This window comes from Arachis stenosperma, chromosome 1 (assembly GCF_014773155.1).
Source record: "Arachis stenosperma cultivar V10309 chromosome 1, arast.V10309.gnm1.PFL2, whole genome shotgun sequence".
NCBI lineage: Eukaryota > Viridiplantae > Streptophyta > Magnoliopsida > Fabales > Fabaceae > Arachis > Arachis stenosperma.
The window spans coordinates 30650421-30674289 of NC_080377.1; the positions used below are offsets into that span (position 1 = coordinate 30650421).

The 23869-nt window shown below is 40.4% G+C and overlaps 1 protein-coding gene across 1 annotated transcript; it reads left to right on the plus strand.

The window, feature by feature from the left end:
* Positions 1–2676: 2676 nt before the first annotated feature.
* On the plus strand, positions 2677–3837 carry LOC130976951 (uncharacterized). The gene is made up of 3 exons (XM_057901917.1): positions 2677–2860; positions 2966–3091; positions 3206–3837. The coding sequence occupies exons 1-3, from the start codon at positions 2677–2679 to the stop codon at positions 3835–3837; spliced, it is 942 nt and encodes a 313-aa protein (XP_057757900.1).
* Positions 3838–23869: the final 20032 nt, after the last annotated feature.

Genomic DNA, 23869 nt, shown 5'->3' on the forward strand with positions numbered 1-23869 from the left:
TGTACAATCCTAAGTTAAAACCTCTTAATGTTGACTGAACACTGAATTCTTATAATTGTGAAGGTTGTTACTTGTCCTCGGAGGGCTTATCGGTGAAGTTGCATTACCCAGAGTTAGTATTTGCTCCAACTCGTTAGGACTGTCTGTCTTGAAAATCCTTTGAAGATTGCTCTATGGACCGGGTTGAAGAGGTTTCTGACTACTTGGTAACTTTGCATAATTATTTAAATAATTTCCTTTCTATAAAGAATAAAGATTATTCTTCTAATGAAGTAGAATCATATAGGGTTAGTAGTTTTTCTAGTTATAATTGTACCGACTCGATGTATTCAATCGAGTTTAGTCATACTTCTACTGCTTTATGTAATGAAAATAATGATGCAAGCCAGACTGCCGATTTGATAGTAGAGGCTCATTGTATAGAAAATCAAAGCAATATTAATTTGATAAATAATCAAGTTCCATCTATTTCTAATGATATTATTGATTTCACATTTGATTGCATCTATCATTTAGAACCGCTGAGTTTGAAAAGCATTTAGTAAAAGATGATGAACCTTATAAAGGTTTTGAATCTCAGGATCCCTTGGAAGAAATTAATTTGGGAACTTCTAATAATGTTCGAATTACTTATATTTGTAAGGGTCTTGCTGATCCTTTTCGAACTGAACTTTTTCATCTTTTACATGAGTTTAAAGATTATTTTTCTTGGAATTATCATGAGATGCCTAATCTCGATCGTTCACTTGTGAAACATCGATTAGCTTTGAAACCAAATGCTAGACCTGTGAAGCAAACTCCACGATGTTTTGCTCTAGAAATCAATGAAAAGATTAAAGAAGAAATAGAATGCTTAATTAAAGTGAAATTTATTCGAACTGCACATTATGTTGAGTGGGTTTCGAATATAGTTCCTATGATGAAGAAAAATGGGAAGTTAAGAGTGTGTATCGATTTTCAAGATTTGAATAATGCTACTCCAAAAGATGAATATTTTATGCCAATGGCAGATATGCTGATTGATTCTGCAGCAGGAAATAAAATTCTTAGTTTTATGGATATGTATTCAGGATATAACCAAATCTTCATTACAGAAGATGACGTGTCCAAAACTGCTTTTCGTTGTCCTGGGGCATTAGGCACTTGTGAGTGGGTGGTTATGCCTTTTGGTTTGAAAAATGCTGGTGCAACATAACAGCGAGCAATAAATTTTTATGAGTTTATTGGAAAATTTATGGAGGTTTATATCGATTACGTCATGGTCAAATCGATTTCAGTGAGTCAACACATCGACCACTTGAGAAAAGCGTTTGTTACCATGAGGAAGAAGGGATTAAAAATGAATCCTTTAAAATGTGCTTTTGGTATTTCGGCTGGAAATTTTTTAGGTTTTATTGTTCATAAATAAGGAATTACGATTGATAAAAATAAGGCAGATGCAATATTGGCATTATCTGCACCAAAATCGAAAAAGGAAGTGCAATCCTTTTTGGGCAAGGTGAATTATCTTCGAAGGTTCATTTCGAATCTTTCTGATTGAACTCGAGTGTTTGCACCTTTGGTAAAATTAAAGAATGACTCACAGTTTGAGTGGACGAATGAGCATCAATTAGCGTTTGATTTGATTAAGGCTTATTTCTCTAAGGCTCCTATTATGGTGAATATTCGTCCACATGAGGCCTTAAAATTGTACATGGCAGCATCTGCGAACACAATTGGGTGTATGCTAGCCCAAGATGATGAGAAAACAGACATGAGCGGGCCGTTTATTACCTTAGTCGAGTTCTAACTGATATCGAAACAAGGTATTCTCCGATAGAGAAATTATGTTTGTCTCTATATTATGCCTGTATGAAATTAAAGTGTTATATGGTGGCTAAATCGGCAAAAGTTATAGCACAAATCGATTTCATTAAATATATGTTAAGTTTTCCAATGTTACGGAGGCGTTTAGGAAAATGGATGCTAGCTTTGATGGAATTTGATTTACAATATGTACCAGCCAAGGTTGTAAAAGGTCAAGTCATTGCAGATTTTCTTGTGGATAATTCGAATAATCTGAATGACCAGGGGGCAAATATAATCAATTTTGAGGTCAATTTTTGGAAGTTTTATTTTGATGGATCGAAGCATAAAGATGGCGTAGGAGTTGGAATTCTTATTATCTCGCCATAAGGGATTCCATTAGAATTCTTGTTTGAACTAAAATATCCTTGCTCGAATAATGTGGCAGAGTACGAAGCTTTGATTTTGGGCCTCGAGATACTAATTAGTAAAGTGGCTTTGGAAGTTCAAATATTTGGGGATTCTCAGTTGGTTTTAAAGCAGTTATCAAGGGAGTTTAAATGCAATAATGAGAAGTTACAGACATATTTAACCACTGCTTGGGAATTGCTAACTTCCTTTCAAAAAGTTTCTTTAGTGCACATCCCCAGAATCCATAATAAAATTGCTAATGAATTGGCCCAGATTGCTTCGAAATATAGAATTGGTTCAGAAACACTTAAAAAATTGGCTAGTATCCGTCAAATATTAGTGCCTGCGAGTGAAAGAGAGGTTTTATGCTTAGATGAATGGGAGGATTCTCATTGGAGAAAGCCTATTGCTTAGTATTTAAAGGATCCCAATATTCCAGTCGATAGAAAGATAAAATTGTAAGCGATAAATTTTGTCTTGATGGCTGATGAGTTGTATAAGAAAGGGATCGATGGGAGTTTGTCAAGATGTATAGGCCAAGATGATCAGAATATTGCTTTGGGTGAAGTCCATCATGGGATATATGGTGCCCATCAAGCTGGAAAGAAGATGAAGTGGGTGCTATATCGCAATCATGTGTATTGGCCATCTATGATAAAAGATTGTATCGATTATGCAATGGCATGTCAATAATGTCAGAAACATGGATTGATACAACAGATCCCAGTGTCTGAGTTGCATTCGATAATAAAATCATGGTCGTTTAAAGGTCTGGTTTTAGATTTGATTGGGTTGATTCACCCTCCTTCATCAAAGCAACACAAGTTTATCTTGGTAGCAATCGATTATTTCACAAAATGGGTTGAAGCAGTTCCCCTAATAGAAGTTGGTCAAAGTGAAATAATAGACTTTATCAAGGAACATATTATCCATTAATTTGGAATTCCCCAAACATTAAGTACTGATCAAGAAATTATGTTTACTGGTCAGCGAATTAAAAATTTTGCAGCCTCGAGGAGTATCAATATGGTTACCTCAACCCCTTATTATGTGCAGGCTAATTGGCAAGTAGAGACAGCAAATAAAATCCTGATAAGTTTGATCAAAAAGCATATCGGAAATAAGCCTCGAACATGGCATGAGACTTTAAGGCAGGTATTATGGGCTTATCGAAATTCGCCAAGAGGGTCAACGGGTAAATCACCCTATAAATTAGTTTATGGCCATGATGCGTTGTTGCCATTAGAAATCAATTTAAACACTTTGAGGGTGTTAAAGCAAAGTAGTTTTCCAGTTGATGACTACTTGAATGCAATGTTTGATGAATTGAATGAATTAGATTCAAAGCGAATATTGGTACTTGAAAATATAATTCGACAAAAAGAAAGTGTTGCTCGAAGTTATAACCGTCGAATCAAGGAAAAATCTTTTAGTATAGGTGAGTTGGTTTTGAAGGTTATTTTGCTAATGGAAAAGAAATCAAAATTTCTTGGCAAATGGTCCCATACTTGGGAAAGCCTATTTCAAGTAGTAGGAACATATTTTGGAAATGCATATCAAATCAGGAAAACTGAGTCAGGGAAGATAATTGATTTGATTAATGGAAAGTACTTGAAGCAATACTATTGTTGGCTAAATTAAAGTCAAATATGCATAAGTTCAGAAAAGATAAAATCATTACAAAACAGAGAAGCCTAATGTAAATAAATTCAGGGTGCTAGGAGTTTTGCCAAGTCTGAACGTAGCTTCACCCGTCTATTGTCCAAAGTTGAAAGTGCTTCAATATGCTTGAACTTATCAAACTGGACCTTTTCAAATTGTTTCTTATATTCTTCTTGCCTGGTCTCGATAGATACAATTTCTTAAATAATTTGTTGTTGTTCTTGCTGGGCAGTAGTTAGAGGTACACCTATTTCAGCCCGCCTCACATGTACTTTAGCAAGCTTTTTCTTAATTTGAGCCAGTTCTTGTTCAAGACTTATCTCTTCCTTGTCGTAAAAAGCTTGAATAGAAATTGCATGAGTGATCCTCAGGTCGAATTCTTCACAGGAAGCTTTTTTCGGTTGAAGAGCAGAAACACAACTATTTATTTCGGTTCTGATCTTAGCCTTTTCATTTTTGATTTCTTAAAGTTGAAATGAGAGGCTATACTAGTATTGGAAAGCTCTTTGAATTGTTGAACTATGGTAGAATACGGGATAGAAGCTGGAAATTCAAAGGTAGAATTTAAAAAATCAGACACAAGTTGATTGAGGAGGACATCCTTGATCTATGCAGCGGGTGGATGGTCCAAGAGTTTGAGAAGCAACTGAAGTTGCTCTCGAGTATCAACATCCAACTCGAATAGAGGACTGGATGAAGAAGGTCTAGGAAGTGTTGGAGCAGGAACAGGTACTTCATCCTCTTGGATAACTAGATTTAAGACAGAAATCAGGTTAGCCAATGTAGCACTTAGGGGTATGGTAGAGACGCCTAAATTTCCAGATCCTGGTCCAGGGGGAGTCTGAAATCCAGCTTGTGGAGGAGGGCTGGAGAGTCCTTGGGGAGTCTCTAAAACTCTGGATCGAGATGAGTCTGAATTTGTCATCTCACCAACTCGAGAGACAGAATCAGAGTCTAGAGCTACCTGGTTCTCAACAGAAAGTGCAGTTTGATTGTTTGGCGAGGTTGGTCCAAGGATTTAATTTTGTGCTGGAGAATGTTGTACAGGGTCTTTTGTTAAATCAATCACCTGTGTTCCAGGAGGACGAGGAAAAGCAACCTGTAATTGTTCAACAGACCCTGTAGCTTGAATTGAATCATGAGAGGTGAAATGTCCCGGATCGAGTTGTTGTTGCTGAAGTTGTTGATCAGGTGCCACAGAAGATGTGACTGAGTGAGCAGCAATGGTAGGCTGATGTGAAAGGTACACAATTATAAGTTAAAAGTTTATTTCAACTTAAACGGAAAATATATAGAAATGGTAGTTTTACCAGATTAAGTATTGGTTTCCGAATTAGTTGAGGACCAGGATCTTAGTCAGCTGTGTCCTCTGATTGGGGAGAAGTAGCAAGGATGTTCCGAATGTTCTGTTCATTTCTGTCAGAACTTTCACTTGACAGTTGTAACTGTAACTGATATGGAAATTAAAATTAAGAATTGATACATAGATATGATTTTTGAAATATGTCAATTTAAAGTACAAAGATGTGCGTAAAGAATATATAATAATAAATGGATAATGGCTACCTTTCTGGAAGTCCTGGTGGGAGTCCTTTGACTTTTATGTTGTGGTTGTCAAGAAGAGGCTGCGGTATCAGCTTTTCTTTTTTGTGGTTTTATGGGAGAACCCTCAGCAGTAGGGTCTGTTCGAATGGCAGATTGCTGGATTGCTTCTAAAGTAAGATTGTACCTAGAGTAATAGGTAGTCCACCATTCGAGACAAGACTTGGTGATATATGAACTACGTTCGTAAACAAGGAAATTAAAATGGTCATTGTGTTGTTAATTTGTTGCGAGGAGGAAATTGAGGTCACGTTGAGAAAGCAGAGTGATATGGCAAAGTGGCTTGTTGTTCTGAGAAAAAGGGATTGGAATGGCCTGTGAAAATTCCAGTTGTCCAGCTGTAAAGTGAGGAGCGTATAAGGTCACCTTGAGCTTTTCTTTTTTGTGCTGGGGTAACCCTACAGGAATTCCTTGAACAGCTAGCAGATTTGCCCAGTTTCAATTAGCCAGTTCATTTTTCTCTGTATCATGTGGGAAGAGCAAGCGATCGAGCCACGCAAGACCACGATTTCGAAATCTTTAATAGAAGAGAGAAAAAACAGCCCAGAATCGGTCCTCATCCGATTGTGTGTTTGGGAAGTTGGGCTTATAATCAGCTAATCAGACACCTTCGATGTGTTGTTTATCAGTACCACCACCTCCAGGTTTTGTCAAGAATTTTTTGAAAATTGTATTGAGCCATAGTTGGAGAAGCCAGAGAGGGCCACCTGTACTAATTATGCTATTGTCTCAGAGACAATGAACGAATTGAACAAGCTCTTCGAAAATATACCACAGAATAAGTTTGGCCAAATTAAGAACTATTCCTTCGTGAAGCAGAGCAGCCAAGGGAAGAAAGAGCTTTGACATTTGGACGCTTCGAGAATAGAAAAGGATTGCGTTCAGCCAATAGAACAAGAAGGCTACATGTTCGTCATCTGTAACATCAGTGCCTTCTACACCCATGTTTTCAGCAATAAAATCACTATAGGAATTGGTTAGGGCAACATTGTGTTGGCGCTCAGGCTGCATGTTAGGGGTACAGTCTGGAGGATTTATCGGAAGCCCTATGATGGCAGCCACGTCCAAAAGAAACATCCCGATCATTCCACAAGGGAGGTGGAAATTATTGGTTGTTCTGTTCCAGAAACAAGTCACAGCTTTGATCATCCAAGGGAGCGTTGTAAGTGAGAAATCGGAGAGCCTTAGTAGTTCCTGTATTCCTAAAGCCCCCTAGTCAGTATTCTTTGTGGGTTAAAGGCATTGATACCAGGACGAGAAGTCAAATCCTCGAGGATTAATCTTTGGATTATTCCTGAATGGTTTTTGATTGATAAAGGAAGAGATGTTGAAAGCTTGGTTAATTAACAGGTCTTCCCCCTCAGCACTAGGGAAGAAAAGAAGTTTCTTGTTCGCCCTCTCTTGGGGTTTGACAGGCCCAAAGAAACAATGAGTATCTACACCTACTGTGAAAGGAATCAAGATTCTAGTGTCGTTAATTTGAAGTTGAAGGTCATCAATGACTTCATCATTGACTTGATTCAGCACATGGAGGGCTGGTGGAGCTGGTGGCGCTACAGTGTGACCTTTACCCTTATCTTGGGCAACAACATGAGAAGAGGAGGCGGCCATTGTAGAACAGAGAAAAAAGAAGTTTTGAAGTGTTAAGGGTAATGCAAGAGAAATTGATTCACAAAGCAAGGGTTCGAGAAAAATTGAACAAGGGCGAGAATGATGAATTTAAAGTGTTATTGTAGCCGTTATTACAGAGGAAATGCGAAAAGAGGTAACTTCGTGAAGAAGGCGAATTGGTGGAAAGAGAAAGCGTAAGTCTCGGGAAACGTGTCGAGCGGATCAGCATTAATGGGGAGTTAAATGGTAGTTATTACTGATTTAAGGGATTGAAATTTGAATTTGGATTAAGTGTTTCATCTTCCAATAGCGTTATCGAAAGCAAACACATTAATCCAAGGGGGTAATTTGCTGATCAAAAAATATTTTCGATGAAGGCAGGTTGGTTCGAAGTAGCAAAATGGTCGAAGACTTGAGCAGTTTTCGAAAGGATACATGCGCAAGTACTAGATGGAGGTACTTGACACGGATTCGATATCAAGGCCCTTTATTAAATTGAATAAGTCCAATCGAACGACGTACTCGAATCAGGTAATCGAATAAGTTATTTGAATGAGTGGATTGAGCCATTGTGGTAGTGGAGAAGTTAAAGGCTTTTATCACTCGAGGAACACTTACCAAGGAATATGCATTCAAGGCTGTGAATTCGTAATCAATTGTAATTAATTATGAGTTATCGAAAGTAGATTATAAATACTAGGAAGTTTTAGGGAATAAAGGTTGGAACTTTAATTCAGAAAAATACTCAAGCACACTCACATCCCAGGGAATTCCTGAGTTTGCGATCGAGTAACTTTTCTGTAGGGTTCCTTCCATGTTTTCATTCTTTCAATTTATCTTTTTTTAAACTTTATTTTTCAAGTAAATTTATCTTTCAAGTATTCTTTATCTTTATTGTTCAATTTACATTCCCGCATTTTAGATTTTCATGTCAAAGCCCCTTGAACCAGTCGAAGGCATTTTACTGCTTTCTTTCAATTTCAACACAAACCTTTCCATTTTCAGTATATTTCTTTTTCGAAAACTTTATTTTTTCATTTCTTTTTTTGACTTGTAGATTTTAATTTATTTTAGTCCCAATTCTCGTCTAATCGAAGACACTTTGATGCACTTTTAGAAAACTGATACCTGCAAAGAGGAATAGGTTTCGCTCCCAGACCACTAGATATCAAACCACCATCGATTTGCTAAAATTCGACAAAACACCTCTTTAAATAAAAATTCTTTTTTTTGTGAGTAAAACTGGATTAACTCGGTTCCCAGCAGCTGGTACTGAGTTGTTTTCCTTAATTTTGAACTGATGGTTTGAAGGTCTGAATTTTTCGTCTAGAAGGTGTATTACGTTGTAGATAGAACAAAAAAAGGGGGAGGAGGGGGGAGAGGAGAGGGAGTGTACCTGCAAAAAGTACTCCGATGCTTAAGTTAGTATTGTGTATTCTATGTTTTCCTGTCAAAGATAAAATACCGTATCTTTTTATACATGAGGTGGATGATGAATCCATATTTGACGATAAATTTTGGATTGAATTGAGTGGATTTCATCATATAAACCCACATTTATTCACCTAAATAGCATGCTTTTGTGTTTTCTCTCTAAATTATGTCCAATTGTAAAAACATGCTATTTTTTGTGCTTATTTTAATCAATTTTATTCTACTTTCATTCCATTCGATTCCTTGAGGTTTTTGATGAGTGATTTTTGGTGTAATAGGTAGGAATGACTTGATAAGTGTGGAAGAGAAGCATGCAACTGGGAGAAAACATGAAGAAAACAAAGGAGAAGCACACAGCCAAGTGTGCGTACGCACAAATGGAAATTAGCATGTGTGTGTATGCACATATTTGTGCGTACGCACTACTCCCAGCGCGTGACTTCATTAAAAAGTCACGTGGCTCGCGATTTGGGAGGCTTTTTGGCCCATTTCTAATGGCCTTGGAGCATATAAGGGCTAGCAACCATATACCATACCATACACTACACAATACACTTAAGCATATTTTTAGATAGTTTTTAGGTAGTTTTAGGTTAGGTTTTCTCTCAACTTTCTTAAGGTTTAGTTAGGTTTTATATTACAGATTTGCATTTTCCAATTTTGATCTTTGACTCTAGATTATTGCTATTGTAAGTATTTCTTAATTTTCTCTTTTATTACACTACATGTTCTACACTTTCTTATATTTTAATTTTCTTTATCAATGCATATATACTTTTACAATTTTGAGTTCTATTTAGTGAATTTGATATTTAGTGGTTATTATATGTTTGTTGAGTTGCTATTGTTGATTTTGCTCATTAGTTATTCATAGTTCCAAGTATTTTGCTAATTTTGTCATGTTTTATGATTATGCCCACCAAGTGTTTGTGGAAATGTGAATTTTGTTTATGAGGTAAATTTTCACTCCTTGACTTAGGAAAAATGAGTATATAGGATACTAGGGTTGTAATGTCCGACATTTAGTGATAATACTTGGGTTGTTAGTTGTTCTTGTTTCCACTAACGCTAGCTTTTTACTAAGGTAATTAGTAAGTTAGCTAGGATTTGTGGATTAAGAATTACTATGCTCATTTGACTTACTCTTCGATATTAAAGGTTGACAAAGTGAGATTAATCCATTATAATTATCATAGTTGTGATTATGACAAGGAAGGAATTCCCTAACTCATCCTAAGGCAAGGTTTCATTTATGTTTTGAACCGCACTTCAATCATTTTAAGGCTTCACTTGTCCATATTACATAGATAGTTCTTTAATTCCTTTATTACTTCATTAATTACAATTTTGGTTGTTCTTTAATTCCTTTAATTGTTTGCCTCATTATTAAAAATTCCTTGATTTTCACAACCAAACTTATATACTTGTGGTCACTAGTTCCTTGGGAAGATGACCTGGGACTTTAAACTCTCGGTTTTTAATTGTTTTGAAAGTGACAAACCTTTGAATTTAAACTTTGATAGAGAGGATCCATTGCCGGTTCGGACTATGCTACTAACGAAGAAGTTTTTTTTTTTCTAGAGTGAAATTCTAAACCGGCACAAATCCTATTTGTTAAGTTTTGGCGCAGTTGCCGTGGAGCTAGTGGAATGAGTGCTATAATTTGGTTGTTGTGAGTATGTGAATAGTGTGAATAGATACTTTTTTGGGTTGTTTGTTTGCTTTTGTTAGTAATTAGGATTTTGTTTCTTTTGTTAATTGATGTCTTTAGTTCTTATTTTCTATTTTTCTCTATGAGTTATCACCCGCTTTGTTTGGAGTATGGTTGTGATCATTTTGTAAGGAGTGATAACTTTAACTTTAGATTGAACCATGGGATGGAGAATTCAATTGAGGAAGGAGCAACCTCCTCTATGTCACAATGAGCCAAACCCTCCCCAATGTGCATACCCAAACTAAGGATATAGTGGGTTTCACAATGATTATGCACTTCCACCACCATATACCTTTGACCCAGACTCCCAACATAATCCTCAATCACCACATTTTCAAACACCACACTAATACCATCATCTACCTCCTTACATACCACCTCAATATACTGACTAACACACAAACCCCCCTCCGATTACACAACCTTCCTCCCAAATAATGAACCTCCTTTTTCATCCCAATGTGAAGTTCTCCAACCCTTGGCCCAAAACCAACAAGACCTTCAAACTTTTCTCCAAGAGCAAGAAGGATTTCGAAAGATACAAGGGCAATTCATGGCTACCATAGCCGAAGCGGTGAACCGCTTGGTTTTACTACACTCAACCCCACCATGGTAACATCATTCTAACCCTTCTCTTTGTTTATAATTTGACTTAATTGCGTTTTTATTTGTCTTGGTTAACTTAGGATTAGTTTAATTTTGAGCTTAGATAGGTTGACTTCTGTATGGATCATGAGCTTGATGAATTTTTGGATGTTTTGGATTGAAACTTATGTTGAGCTTAAGTTGAGTGCTTTAGAATTTAGAGCAAAATTTTTGGAGAAACAGGTTAGTGTGCATACACACATTATTGTGTGCATGCACACAACCACTGAATTTTGTGCCTTGTGCATACATACCCCAACGTGCGTACGCCAATCCTTCTGCACAACAACCCCATTTATGCATCTGATGAGCGGATATTTTATATGCTTTTTGGCATCATTTTCATATATTTCTTGTTATGTTTTGTTTAAGTTTTATTATATTTTCATAGGTTTTAGTACACAATTTATATTTTTGGATTCTACTTTCAGTTGTTGTGTATTATGATGATTTCAGGTATTTTCTGGCTGAAATTGAAGAGTTTTGGCAAAGTCTGATTCAGAGATAGAGAAAGGACTGCAGATGGTGTCAGATTCTGACCTCTATGCACTCAAAGTAGCATTTCTGGAGCTACATAAGTTTCAATGGCACACTCTTAATGGCTATGGAAAGCTAATATCCAGGGCTTTCCAGAAATATACAATAGTCTATACTTTGCTTTGAAAATAAAGGCCCAAAATTAGCGTTAAATGCCAGCCACCAACCACATTCTTGTCGTCCAATGCTCAAAAGGGAGCAGCTGGCATCCAACGCCCCATTCAGGAGTCCAAAGCTGGCGTCCAACGCCTCAGAGGGAGTACCAACTCGGGGCTTCACTCAAACTCAGCCCAAACACTCACCAAGTGGAGATCACCCTTGTTTAGGATCTTCTTCCCCCACTTTTACTTTCGAATATTTTTGTAAGCTTTGAGTCACTAACTGATAGGTAAAATTGTGATTTCTGATAATGGCATTCATGTTCGTTCTCTCCCTGGTAATGGCGCCAAAAACTTGGTGCATGATACCATGGTCCAAACATAACTTCACAACTTTGCACAACTAACCAGCAAGTGCACTGGGTCGTCCAAGTAATAAACCTTACGTGAGTAAGGGTCGATCACACGGAGATTATTAGTATGAAACAAGCTATCGTCATCTTGTAAATCTCAGTTAGGCGGATAATAAATGGTTATGGAGTTTTCGAATAATAATAATAAATGAACAGAAAATAAAGATAGAAATACTTATGTAAATCATTGGTGAGAATTTCAAATAAGTGTATGGAGATGCTTTGTCCCTGTTGGATCTCTGCTTTCCTACTGCCTTCCTTCAATCCTTCTTACTCCTTTTCATGGCAAGTTGTATGTAGAGCATCACCGTTGTCAAAGGCTACATCCCATCCTCTCAGTAAAAATGGTCCAAATGCTCTGTCACAGCACGGCTAATCATCTGTCGGTTCTCGATCATGTCAGAATAGAATCCATTAATTCTTTTGCGTTTGTCATCACCCCCAACAATCGCGAGTTTGAAGCTCGTCACAGTCATTCAATCCCTGAATCCTACTCGGAATACCACAGACAAGGTTTAGACTTTCTGGATACGCATGAATGCCGCCATCAATTCTAGCTTATACCACGAAGATTCTGATTAAGGAATCCAAGAGATATGCGCCCGGTCTAAGGTAGAACGGAGGTAGTTGTCAGTCACGCGTTCATAGGTGAGAATGATGATGAGTGTCACGGATCATCACATTCGTCATGGTGAAGTGCAACGAATATCTTAGAACAGGAATAAACTAAATTGAATAGAAAATAGTATTAATTACATTAAAACTCGAGGTACAGCAGAGCTCCACACCCTTAATCTATGGTGTGCAAAAACTCCACCGTTGAAAATACATAAGTGATGGTCCAGGCATGGCCGAATGGCCAGCCCCCATGAATGTGATCAATAGTCTCCTAAGATGGATAATAGATTAAAACTGAGACCAAAGATGTCTAATACAATAGTAAAATGTCCTATTTATACTAGACTAGCTACTAGGGTTTACAGAAGTAAGTAATTGATGTAAAAATCCACTTCCGGGGCCCACTTGGTGTGTGCTTGGGCTGAGCTTGAGCTTTACATGTGCAAAGGCTTCTTTTGGAGTTGAACGCCAAGTTGTAACGTGTTTTTGGCGTTCAACTCTGGTTCGTGACGTGTTTCTGGCGTTTGACTCCAGAATGCAACATGGAATTGGCGTTGAGCGCCAGTTTACGTCATCTAATCTCGAATAAAGTATGGACTATTGTATATTTCTGGAAAGCTCTGGATGTCTACTTTCCAACGCCGTTAAGAGCGCGCCATTTGGAGCTCTGTAGCTCTAGAAAATCTATTTTGCATGCTGGGAGGTCAGAATCCAACAGCATCAGCAGTCCTTTGTCAGCCTTTTATCAGAGTTTTGCTCAGGTCCCTCAATTTCTGCCAGAAAATATCTGAAATCACAGAAAAACACACAAACTCATAGCAAAGTCCAGAAATATAAATTTAGCATAAAAACTAATGAAAACATCCCTAAAAGTAACTATATCCTACTAAAAACTACCTAAAAACAATGCCAAAAAGCGTATAAATTATCCGCTTATCACTAACCTCCTAGGTTAAGGTTAGGAGCTCTACTGATTCTTATGGATTAATAATATCCCTATTCTATTTCAATCTATGCTTGATTCCATTCTAAGATGTATCCTCGTTCTTCAACCTAATGAATTGGGAGTGTAACTTGACTGTCATCCCTATTTCACATGGGTTTTTGCGAGTCCTTGATGGGATAGTACTGAACCACAAGCTTTATTATACATCGCTTAGACGGCTAATCCACGACTTCGTTGAGTACTTGGAGACATCAGTGCAGCCGAGGTACGGGGCGATTAGGGCCTTTGTGGTATAGGCTAGAACCATGACGCATCATTCTCTGATCCGGAAGATCCGACCTTGTCTGTCGCGCTTTAAGTAGGATCATCAAGGGAATGGATTGCAGGAGCTTCACCCATTTCAGATTGGATGACCGCTGACCCAGTGTTTGATCTGAAGCAAAGGAGATTAATGACCGCTGACCCGGCGTTAATCATTTACAGCCTACCATGGAATGAATCAATCCGAAGTTGGAGTAGATGGTGAGAAAAATTGATCCAAAAAGAAGAAGAATCTCTAAAGCCTCAACCGTTCTCTCATCCCTAATTTCACATCTATCTAGTAACGTTTTATTTATTTATCTATTTTATGCATTTTTCACAACTATCATCTTTTCTATCCGTCTGACTAAGATCTACAAGATAGCTATTCATACCCTGGGTCGAGCTGTCTGACTCGGGATATTCTATAGACAAAGCGACCGACCTCCTCAGGTCAGGATGACCCGACCTCTTCTCAAAGAGCTCGGCCAAGTCACAGGAAAGCCTAACAAAGGGCCCAAATAGAGAAACACGTCCCAAATCCAAGGGCAGCCCAAGCCCGTAGAGATAAAGGCGGTTCCCTTGAAAGATAAGATGACCTCACTCGAAGATTAGATAAAGATAAGATAAAGATAACTAACTTATCTCATCTAAGAAGGTCATTCTACGCCATTATAAATACACTGGAGCACCCAGGTTTAACTCATACTTTGATTCTACTCAATACCTACTTAATACCCTTGCTAACTTAAGCATCGGAGTCCCTTGCAGGTACCCCCACCCTCCGGGGACGAATGATCAGCACCATCACCAAGTCGGACGCAACACCCCCGACCAGCACAGAAGATCTCGTCCGAGATCGACCTACAGTTTCAGGTAACCCCCGGAACATTGGCACCATTGCCGAGGATCCGGAAGTCATCCCATTACCATGGTGGACGATCATGACAACGATCACACCTCAGATCTAGAAGAAAGAATGCCGCATAAAAATGCAGACTCTAGACCAAAAGATACTCCCAAATCAACAATAAGAACTCCCCAAACGAGGGAGCCCTAGATGCATTTCAAGATCGGTTAAAACAACTTGAGGAAGATGCTCTACGTCAACGAGAGGCCGAGAAGGATCTACAAAGAGAAATAAGGCGACGCCAGGAATTGGAGGAGATACTCTTAAAACTTGAAGCCGATGTCAAGACTAAAGCCAGCCGATCCACTCTCGAAGATAGCACCCGCAAGGAGCAAGATCCATTCACCAAGGAGATCATGAAGACAAGAATCCCAAAAGACTTTAAACTCCCAGACATGACCTTGTACGACGGTACTATAGATCCCAGCCATCATCTCAGCAACTTCAGGAGCAGAATGTATCTCACCAACGCCTCAGATGCAGTTCGTTGCAAAGCCTTTCCAACTACTTTAACAAAAATAGCAATTAGATTGTTCGACAATCTCCCTCATAGATCCATCTCGAGTTTCGACGACATGGCCAAGAAATTCCTGGCCAGATTCTCCATCCAAAAGGACAAAGCTAAACATACGCCGAGCTTATTGGGAATCAGACAAATAGAAAGGGAAACCCTGCGCAACTACATGGAGAGATTCAACAAGACATGCATGGATATACAAAACCTGCCAACAGAAGCTGCTATCATGGGCCTCATTAATGGTCTGCGAGAAGGGCCTTTTAGTCAATCTATATCAAAGAAGTACCCCACGTCTCTGAACGAGGTGCAGGAACGAGCGGAAAAGTACATCAACATGGAAGAAAACTCCCAATTAGGAAAGACCTCAAAGGCCGGGTTCACCTCTCGGGATAAAGACAAAGATTCCAGAAAGAAAGAAGATCGTCATGGAGAGAAAATAAAAAATACCACAATTACACCCTTCTTCGGGTGTCTCTTATGGTTGTCTACAGAGAGGTTTGCAACACAAAAAAATACCACCAGCTCGACCACTCAAAGGCAAAAAAGGAGGAGAAAACCGGGTTGAATATTGTGAATACCATCGGATCCGCGGGCACTCTACCAATGAGTGTTTTGACTTAAAAAATGTCATAGAAAAGCTCGTACGAGAAGGAAAGCTAGATCGATACCTGGCCACCTATGATGATGAACAAAGGAAAAGAAGAAGAGCAGAAGATGTCGGACCAACCGTGCGATCATCCCGGACGCCAGAAAGACATGTCCACATGATACACGACGGATTCGCCGGGGGAGGAATCTCCAACTCATCCGGCAAAAGACATCTCAAAGACGTATATCACGTCGCAGAAAAGGAGGAAGCACCCGACATCCCAGCGATCACTTTTACCAAGGAAGACGCATCCGGCGTCGCGTCAGGGCATGACGATCCCATGGTCATCACTATTATACTGGCAAACACAAATCTTCATCGCACGTTGATAGACCAGGGGAGCTCTGCCGATATCTTATTCAAAACCACTTTCGACAAACTCGGTTTGGAAGAAAAAGAACTCAGAGCATATCTGGACAGCTTGTTCGGGCTAGGAGATACCCCAGTTCAACTGATGGGATACATTTCGCTCCACACAACTTTTGGAAAAGGAAGTCAGTCAAGAACACTCAAAATATATTACATCGTCGTCGACGTAAGCTCAGCCTACAATGCTCTAATAGGTCGGGCAACGTTAAATCTGCTCGGCGCAATAGTCTCGACTCCGCATCTATGCATGAAGTTCCCAACTGCAGGTGGAATAGCCACAGTAAAGGCAGATCAAAAGATAGCGCGCCGTTGTTATAATGAAAGTCTAAACCTCAGAGGCAGAGGAGAAGAATTCCACACAATCGAGTTCGGTGGAGTTCGGAGGCGGGAGGAGCTCTGCCCACAACCTGAAGGAGAAATAGAGAAAATCCAGATCGGGAACACCTCGGACAAAACAACCAACATCGGCACACTCCTAAAAGGGGACATAAAAGAATCACTCATACAGTTCCTACGCGACAACGCCGACCTCTTTGCGTGGAAGGCCGCAGACATGCCAGGCATAGATCCCAAACTAATGTGCCACAAGCTAGCAGTCTACCCAGGATCTCGGCCGGTACAACAAAGGCACAGAAAGCTAGGACCAGAACGCTCTCAAGCGGTGGAAGAACAGGTACGAGCTCTACTGGAGGCAGGCTTCATAAGAGAAGTCAAATACCCGCTATGGCTTGCTAATGTCGTTCTGGTAAAAATGTCAAATGGGAAGTGGAGAATGTGCACCGACTATACCGATCTCAACAAAGCTTGCCCGAAAGATCCTTATCCGCTCCCAAACATCGACGCATTGGTAGATGCCTCCTCCGGATACAAATACCTCTCCTTTATGGATGCATACTCGGGATATAACCAAATCCCAATGTACCTACCCGACCAAGAAAAAACCTCTTTCTTAACCCCAAAGGCAAATTACTACTACATTGTTATGCCCTTCGGTCTCAAAAATGTGGGAGACACTTATCAAAGATTAATGAACAAAGTTTTTTCCGATCACATCGGAAAGATCATGGAGGTCTACGTAGACGACATGCTAGTGGAGACGCAAAATGAAGAGATGTTATTATCCGACCTGACACAAGTATTCAACACCATAAGACGACACGGCATGCGACTCAATCCCACGAAATGTACCTTCGCAGTAGAAGCTGGTAAATTCTTGGGTTTTATGATCACACAGAGAAGAATCGAGGCAAACCCGGACAAGTGCAGGGCCGTACTCGACATGAAAAGTCCGACTTGTATCAAAGAGGTACAACAACTCAACGGGCAGTTGGCAGCCTTGTCCACATTCCTGGCTGGATCAGCAATAAGATCTCTCCCCTTCTACGCCACTCTAAGGAAGGAAAAGGAGTTTGAATGGACAGTTGAATGCGAGCAAACCTTCCAAGACTTCAAAAAATTTATGGGACGGCCACCTATATTAAGTCGGCCATGGGAAGGAGAACCACTCATCTTGTACCTCGCAGTGGGAAATCGGGCAATAGCCTCAGCATTGGTTCGAGAAGAGAACAGCGGGCAACAACCCATATACTTTATCAGGAAAGCCTTACAAGGATCCGAGCTGAACTACCAAAAAATAGAAAAGTTCGCTTACGCTCTGATAATGACATCTCGACGACTTCGCCCATATTTTCAATCTCACACCATTAAAGTTTGGAGCAACCAGCCCATAAAAGGAATCTTACAGAAAACAGACTTGGCAGGCAGAATCTTGTAATGGGCAGTCAAGTTGTCTGAATTCGACCTTCAATACGAAGCTCGGACGGCCATCAAATCTCAATATCTGGCTGACTTTATTGCGGAATTTACGGACACACCGGAAATCCCCGCAGAATGGAATCTATATGTGGATGGCTCCTCAAATAAAATGGGAAGTGGCGCAGGCGTAATAATTGAAAGCGACCAGGGGACCCAAATCAAACTCTCCCTTAAATTCGGGTTCCCTGCCTCAAACAATCAAGCGGAATATGAGGCACTACTAGCTGGTTTGAAGCTGGCTAGGGAGGTTGGAGCTCAAAAACTTATCATCTTCAGCGACTCACAGGTAGTCACTTCACAAATAACAGGAAGCTACCAAGCCAAAGATCCCACTATGAAAAAGTACTTGGACAAAACCAGGGAACAGCTTGGACAACTCGGAGAGTATGAGATTCGACACATACCCCGAGAACAGAATGCCCGGGCCAATGCACTCTCAAAACTAGCCAGCACCAAACCAGGAGGCAACAATAGAAGCCTTATCCAAGAAATTCTACAAAATCCATCAATCTCTGAAGAAGAAAATGTCCTAGCCATAACAGGTCGCGATCAGGGATGGATGACCCCCATAATTAATTACCTCACAACAGAAGCCCTCCCTACAGATGAGAAAGAGGCAAAGAGGTTAAAACGTGAAGCACAATACTACACCATAAAAAATAATACTTTATACAAAAGAGGGATTTCAACACTATTGCTAAAATGCGTGCCGACTTCCAACACTAAGGATGTCCTAGAAGAAGTACACAGTGGCATTTGTGGCAATCACCTCGGAGCGCAGGCACTCGCCAAAAGAGTACTTCAGACAGGTTTTTATTGGCCAACTCTACAAAAAGAAGCCACAGAATTTGTGAGGACATGTTCGTCATGCCAGAAACATGCCAACTTTCACAACGCCCCGCTAGAAGAACTCATCAGTGTAACCTCACCTTGGCTATTCGCAAAATGGGGACTCGATCTCCTCGGACCATTTTCTCAAGGATCGGGACAAGTCAAATTCCTCATAGTAGGAATAGACTACTTCACAAAATGGATCGAGGCAGAATCCCTAGCCAATGCCACAGCTCAAGGAAGTCGGAAGTTTCTATACAGAAACATCGTCACAAGGTTCGGAGTTCCATACTCCATCACTACAGACAATGGTACCCAGTTCACAGACGTAGGCTTCAGAAAACTAGTGGCCGACTTGAATATAAAACAACAATTCACCTCTGTCGAGCACCCCCAAGCCAATGGGCAAGCCGAAGCTGCTAATAAAGTTATACTAGCAGGATTAAAATGAAGATTACAGGATGCAAAGGGAGCCTGGGTTGAAGAGCTTCCGCAAGTCCTATGGGCATATCGAACGACTCCACATTCCACGACAAAGGAGTTACCTTTCCGATTAGCCTACGGAATGGAGGCAATGATCCCAATGGATGTCAAAGAAGGATCACCCAGAGTAATCCATTTTAGCGAAAAAGCCAATTCCCAACTTCAAAGGGAAGAGCTCGACTTACTTCCAGATATTCGAGAAAAAGCTCGGATAAGGGAAGAGGCGCTGAAACGACGAATGGCCTCCAGATACAACCGAAAAGTAATACAGCGGGCCTTTGCTGAAAACGACCTCATCCTAATCCGAAACGATATAGGAACAACTTGACCTGGAGAAGGAAAGCTGGCAGCAAACTGGAAAGGACCCTTCTGAGTCATAGAAGTACTGGAAAAGGGTTACTATAGGCTTTCTGAACTCGACGGGTGAGAGCTTCCTAGATCATGGCACGCCTGCAACCTAAGAAGGTACTATAGCTGGGGATGATAAAAGATCTTCGACAAGGCACACTCTTTTTTCTGAAAAAGGTTTTTTAATGAGAAGCCCCGCCAAGACCTACAAATCACCCGACTTAGGAAATTAACTCCTCATGTATATTTGCATTTTCTTTTAATAAAATTTGTTCAGATTCTCTACAAACGCTCAAGTCGTATTATTCTGAAAATATTCATCGCCCGATTGTAAAGCTACAGATCGACAGAAAGTGAAAACCGAATTCACTACGCGATCACGATAAAAACGAGGGCTAAAAACCCAAATTTTACAAAATCGGCAAAGATGAGAACAGAATAATGCAAGAAGTTATAGAAATTGATCCATAGAAAGGACCTGACGAGGTCCTAATAAAATGGATTGCTATAAAATAACTTAAAGACTGGCCGGCACAAAAAGTCGGACCAGCCACAACAACCCAAGTTATAAGTAAAGCCCTGGAAAGAGGTCTGGCCAACCCTATAAAAGAGGATTACTATAACTTCGAAGAGTCTGACATGACGAAGTCGGACTCCTACAGGGCCCGACATGACAAAATCGGCCCGGAAAGATAAAGTTACAAAAAGATAAATCCTTGAAAGAGACATGAACAAGGTCCAAAAAAGAGGATTATCAAGTAACTCGACAAAGCCTGACATGGTGAAGTCGGCCCAGAAAGATGTAAAGCTACAAAAGGTAATCCCCAAAAGAAACCTGAACAAGGTCCAAGAAAGAGGATTACCAAGAAAACTCGACAGGGCCCGACCTGACGAAGTCGGCCCAGAAAGATAAGTTACAAAGATAATCCCTGAAAGAGACCTGAACAAGGTCCAAGAAAGAGGATCATCAAGTAACTCAACGGGGCCCGACGTGACAAAATCGGCTCAGAAAGACATAAAGCTACAAAAGGTAATCCCCGAAAGAGACCTAAACAAGGTCCAAGAAAGAGGATTACCAAGCAAACTCAACAGGACCCGACATGATGAAGTTAGGCCCAAGACACAGAAATTACCAAAATAGTCCCTAAAAGAGATCTAAACGAGGTCCGAAAAGGAGGATTACAAACAAAACCAAGCCAAATAATAAAGCTGATCATGTCCCAGACTACGAAGGTAGCAAGATGAGTGCAAGCAGACATGATATAAAAACTACTAAGTTATGATAATAGCAAGCTCCAGAGGCCATCAAGATCAGCCCTGGAAGCTCGAAAACTACTTTATTTTTCAAAATAAAGTTGCTAAACAAGCAACCAAAAAAGAATCAGCAGTCACCAAAACACCAGTTACAAGATAAAGAGTTCAAAAGCCCACAAGCCGGGCTATCTACATTAAAAAAGGGGAAAATTCAGACAACATCAGAAGACTTCTCAGCAGCATCAACTCGAGTTGAAGGAGGACGAGTCTGAAGAGGCACCGCATCTACTGTCCCATCATCTCGGTTCAAGACTTGGCAATCCGGTTCCCCTTCTGGACGATTGATCCCAACAGTAGAAGTCAGAGAAGTCGGCACAGCAGAAGTCTTGGTAGCAGGCAGTGAAGGACGATCATCATCATCATCATTGGGATTGTCAGGGACAATCTTACCATCCTTAACAACATTGTCCAGGCTAATAAGGGAAAGGTCGAGATCTGGCGCAAGAACTCGAAATTGCTCTTTCAGATTCTCATAAGCCGCAGTAACACTACCTACAAGATGACCTTGAAGTTCGGTGAAATCAGCCTGAGCAGATTCCAACCTACTCCTGAGCTCCATCATCTCTCTATAAGTAGTAACATAGCTATCCTTATGTTTTAGCGCCGTATCCTCGGCCAGTTGCGCGGCAGCCACCAGACCAACAGCCCGGGCCTTTTCCCCCTTCAGCTCCTTCTCCAGCTCGGCTACTTTCACCTCGAGCTCCTCCTTCAAACCCTTAATTCGGTCAAACTCTGATTTTTCCTCCTCCATAAAAGCCTTGGTAGCATGGATAGGAAGATCTTGAGCAGTTCGGTATAAAGCCGCTCCCATGTGTGCCAGTGTAATACCACTCCGAGTAATAAAATCCAAATGACGAAGAATGGATACATCGTCGGTAGGCATGACACCAGAGGGAGCAATCTGTTGATCTACAAACCCAACAGCATCAAAGTCAGGAGCACCAAGATTAAACGGCTTGACAGTCCGAGGTCTTTTTGGAAGAGGAGCGGCAGAAGGATCAATCAAACGAACTCGAGGAGTGGGGATAACCTTCCTCGGCCCAAGAGATCTTGTAACCAAAGGCTTAGACGAAACCTGAGAAGTTCCCTCCCCGGCCGCCTTGGTCGAAGCATTCTGAGCCACAGTAGCCTTCCTTGCCCTCTTAAAGGCCTTCATGGACTCATTGTTCTTAATCATCTTTGCAAACAAACATCACAAACAGGAAGCCAAGCTACGAGTCAGAAAAAGATCTCACAAGAGACAAACACAACAAGCAAACCAATAGAAAAAATTGACCACTACCCAGCTCAGCTCGGAGGAGAGACGGGTTAGCTAAAAAATTCTTTGTGTCAAGTTGAGGAGGCTCCCCCCAGTTTTCTTCCAGCACAGTCACAAAAGCTTGTTCAACCTCATCTAACATCTCCCACGAGTATCTCGATACCACTACATTCTTTTGCCACTCTAAAGGAAAGGTGGTCTCATCATTCTCATCTAGAAAAAAGGGCCGAGCTCCTTCAACAGCTCGAACCCTAAAAAAGTAATTTTTGAAATCACGAAAAGACTCATCAAACATGGAGAAAACCTTTTTCCCTTGTGAAGCTCGGAAAGAAACCCAAGCGGCTTTCTACTTCACTATACCAGGCTTTGTCAAAACTAAGAGATAAAAGAAAAGAGATTACGAAGCAGGGATGCCAAATTCACGACACAGTAGCTGAAATATTTTTATAAAACCCCAGGAATTAGGGTGAAGTTGGGATGGAGCTACATTACAGGACCATAACAGGTTGGTTTCAAAAGGGGTATGGTGCACGAAATTGTGATCATCAATGGCGCCATCAACATGGTAAGCTCAACTGCAATCTCAACTCTTTATCACAACTTTGCACAACTAACCAGCAAGTGCACTGGGTCGTCCAAGTAATAAATCTTACGCGAGTAAGGGTCGATCCCACGGAGATTGTTGGTATGAAGCAAGCTATGGTCATCTTGTAAATCTTAGTCAGTCGGATTCAAATGGTTATGGAGGATTAATGATTAAATGATAAATAAAACATAAAATAAAGATAGAGATACTTATGTAAATCATTGGTGAGAATTTCAGATAAGCGTATGGAGATGCTTTGTCCCTTCCATCTTTCTGCTTTCCTACTGTCTTCATCCAATCCTTCTTACTCCTTTCCATGGCAAGCTGTATGTTGGGCATCACCGTTGTCAATGACTACAGTCCCGTCCTCTCAGTGAAAATGTTCTACGCACTCTGTCACAGCACGGCTATTCATCTGTCGGTTCTCGATCATGTCGGAATAGAATCCAGTGATTCTTTTGCATCTGTCACTAACGCCCCATAATCGCGAGTTTGAAGCTCGTCATAGTCATTCAATCCCTGAATCCTACTCAGAATACCACAGACAAGGTTTAGACCTTCCAGATTCTCAAGAATGGCCGCCAATGGATTCTAGCTTATACCACGAAGATTCTGATTAAGGAATCCGAGAAATATCCACTCAATCTAAGGTAGAACGGAGGTGGTTGTCAGGCACACGTTCATAGGTGAGAATGATGATGAGTGTCACGGATCATCACATTCATCAAGTTGAGGAACAAGTGATATCTTAGAACAAGAATAAGCTGAATTGAATAAAAGAACAATAGTAATTGCATTAATACTCGAGGTACAGCAGAGCTCCACACCTTAATCTATGGTGTGTAGAAACTCTACCGTTGAAAATACATAAGAATAAGGTCTAGGCATGGCCGAATGGCCAGCCTCCCAAAGAGGGTTCAATCATAAAAACAGGATCAAAAGATGATCCAAAGATTGAAAGATACTCCTAATACAATAGCAAAAGGTCCTATTTATAGAGAACTAGTAGCCTA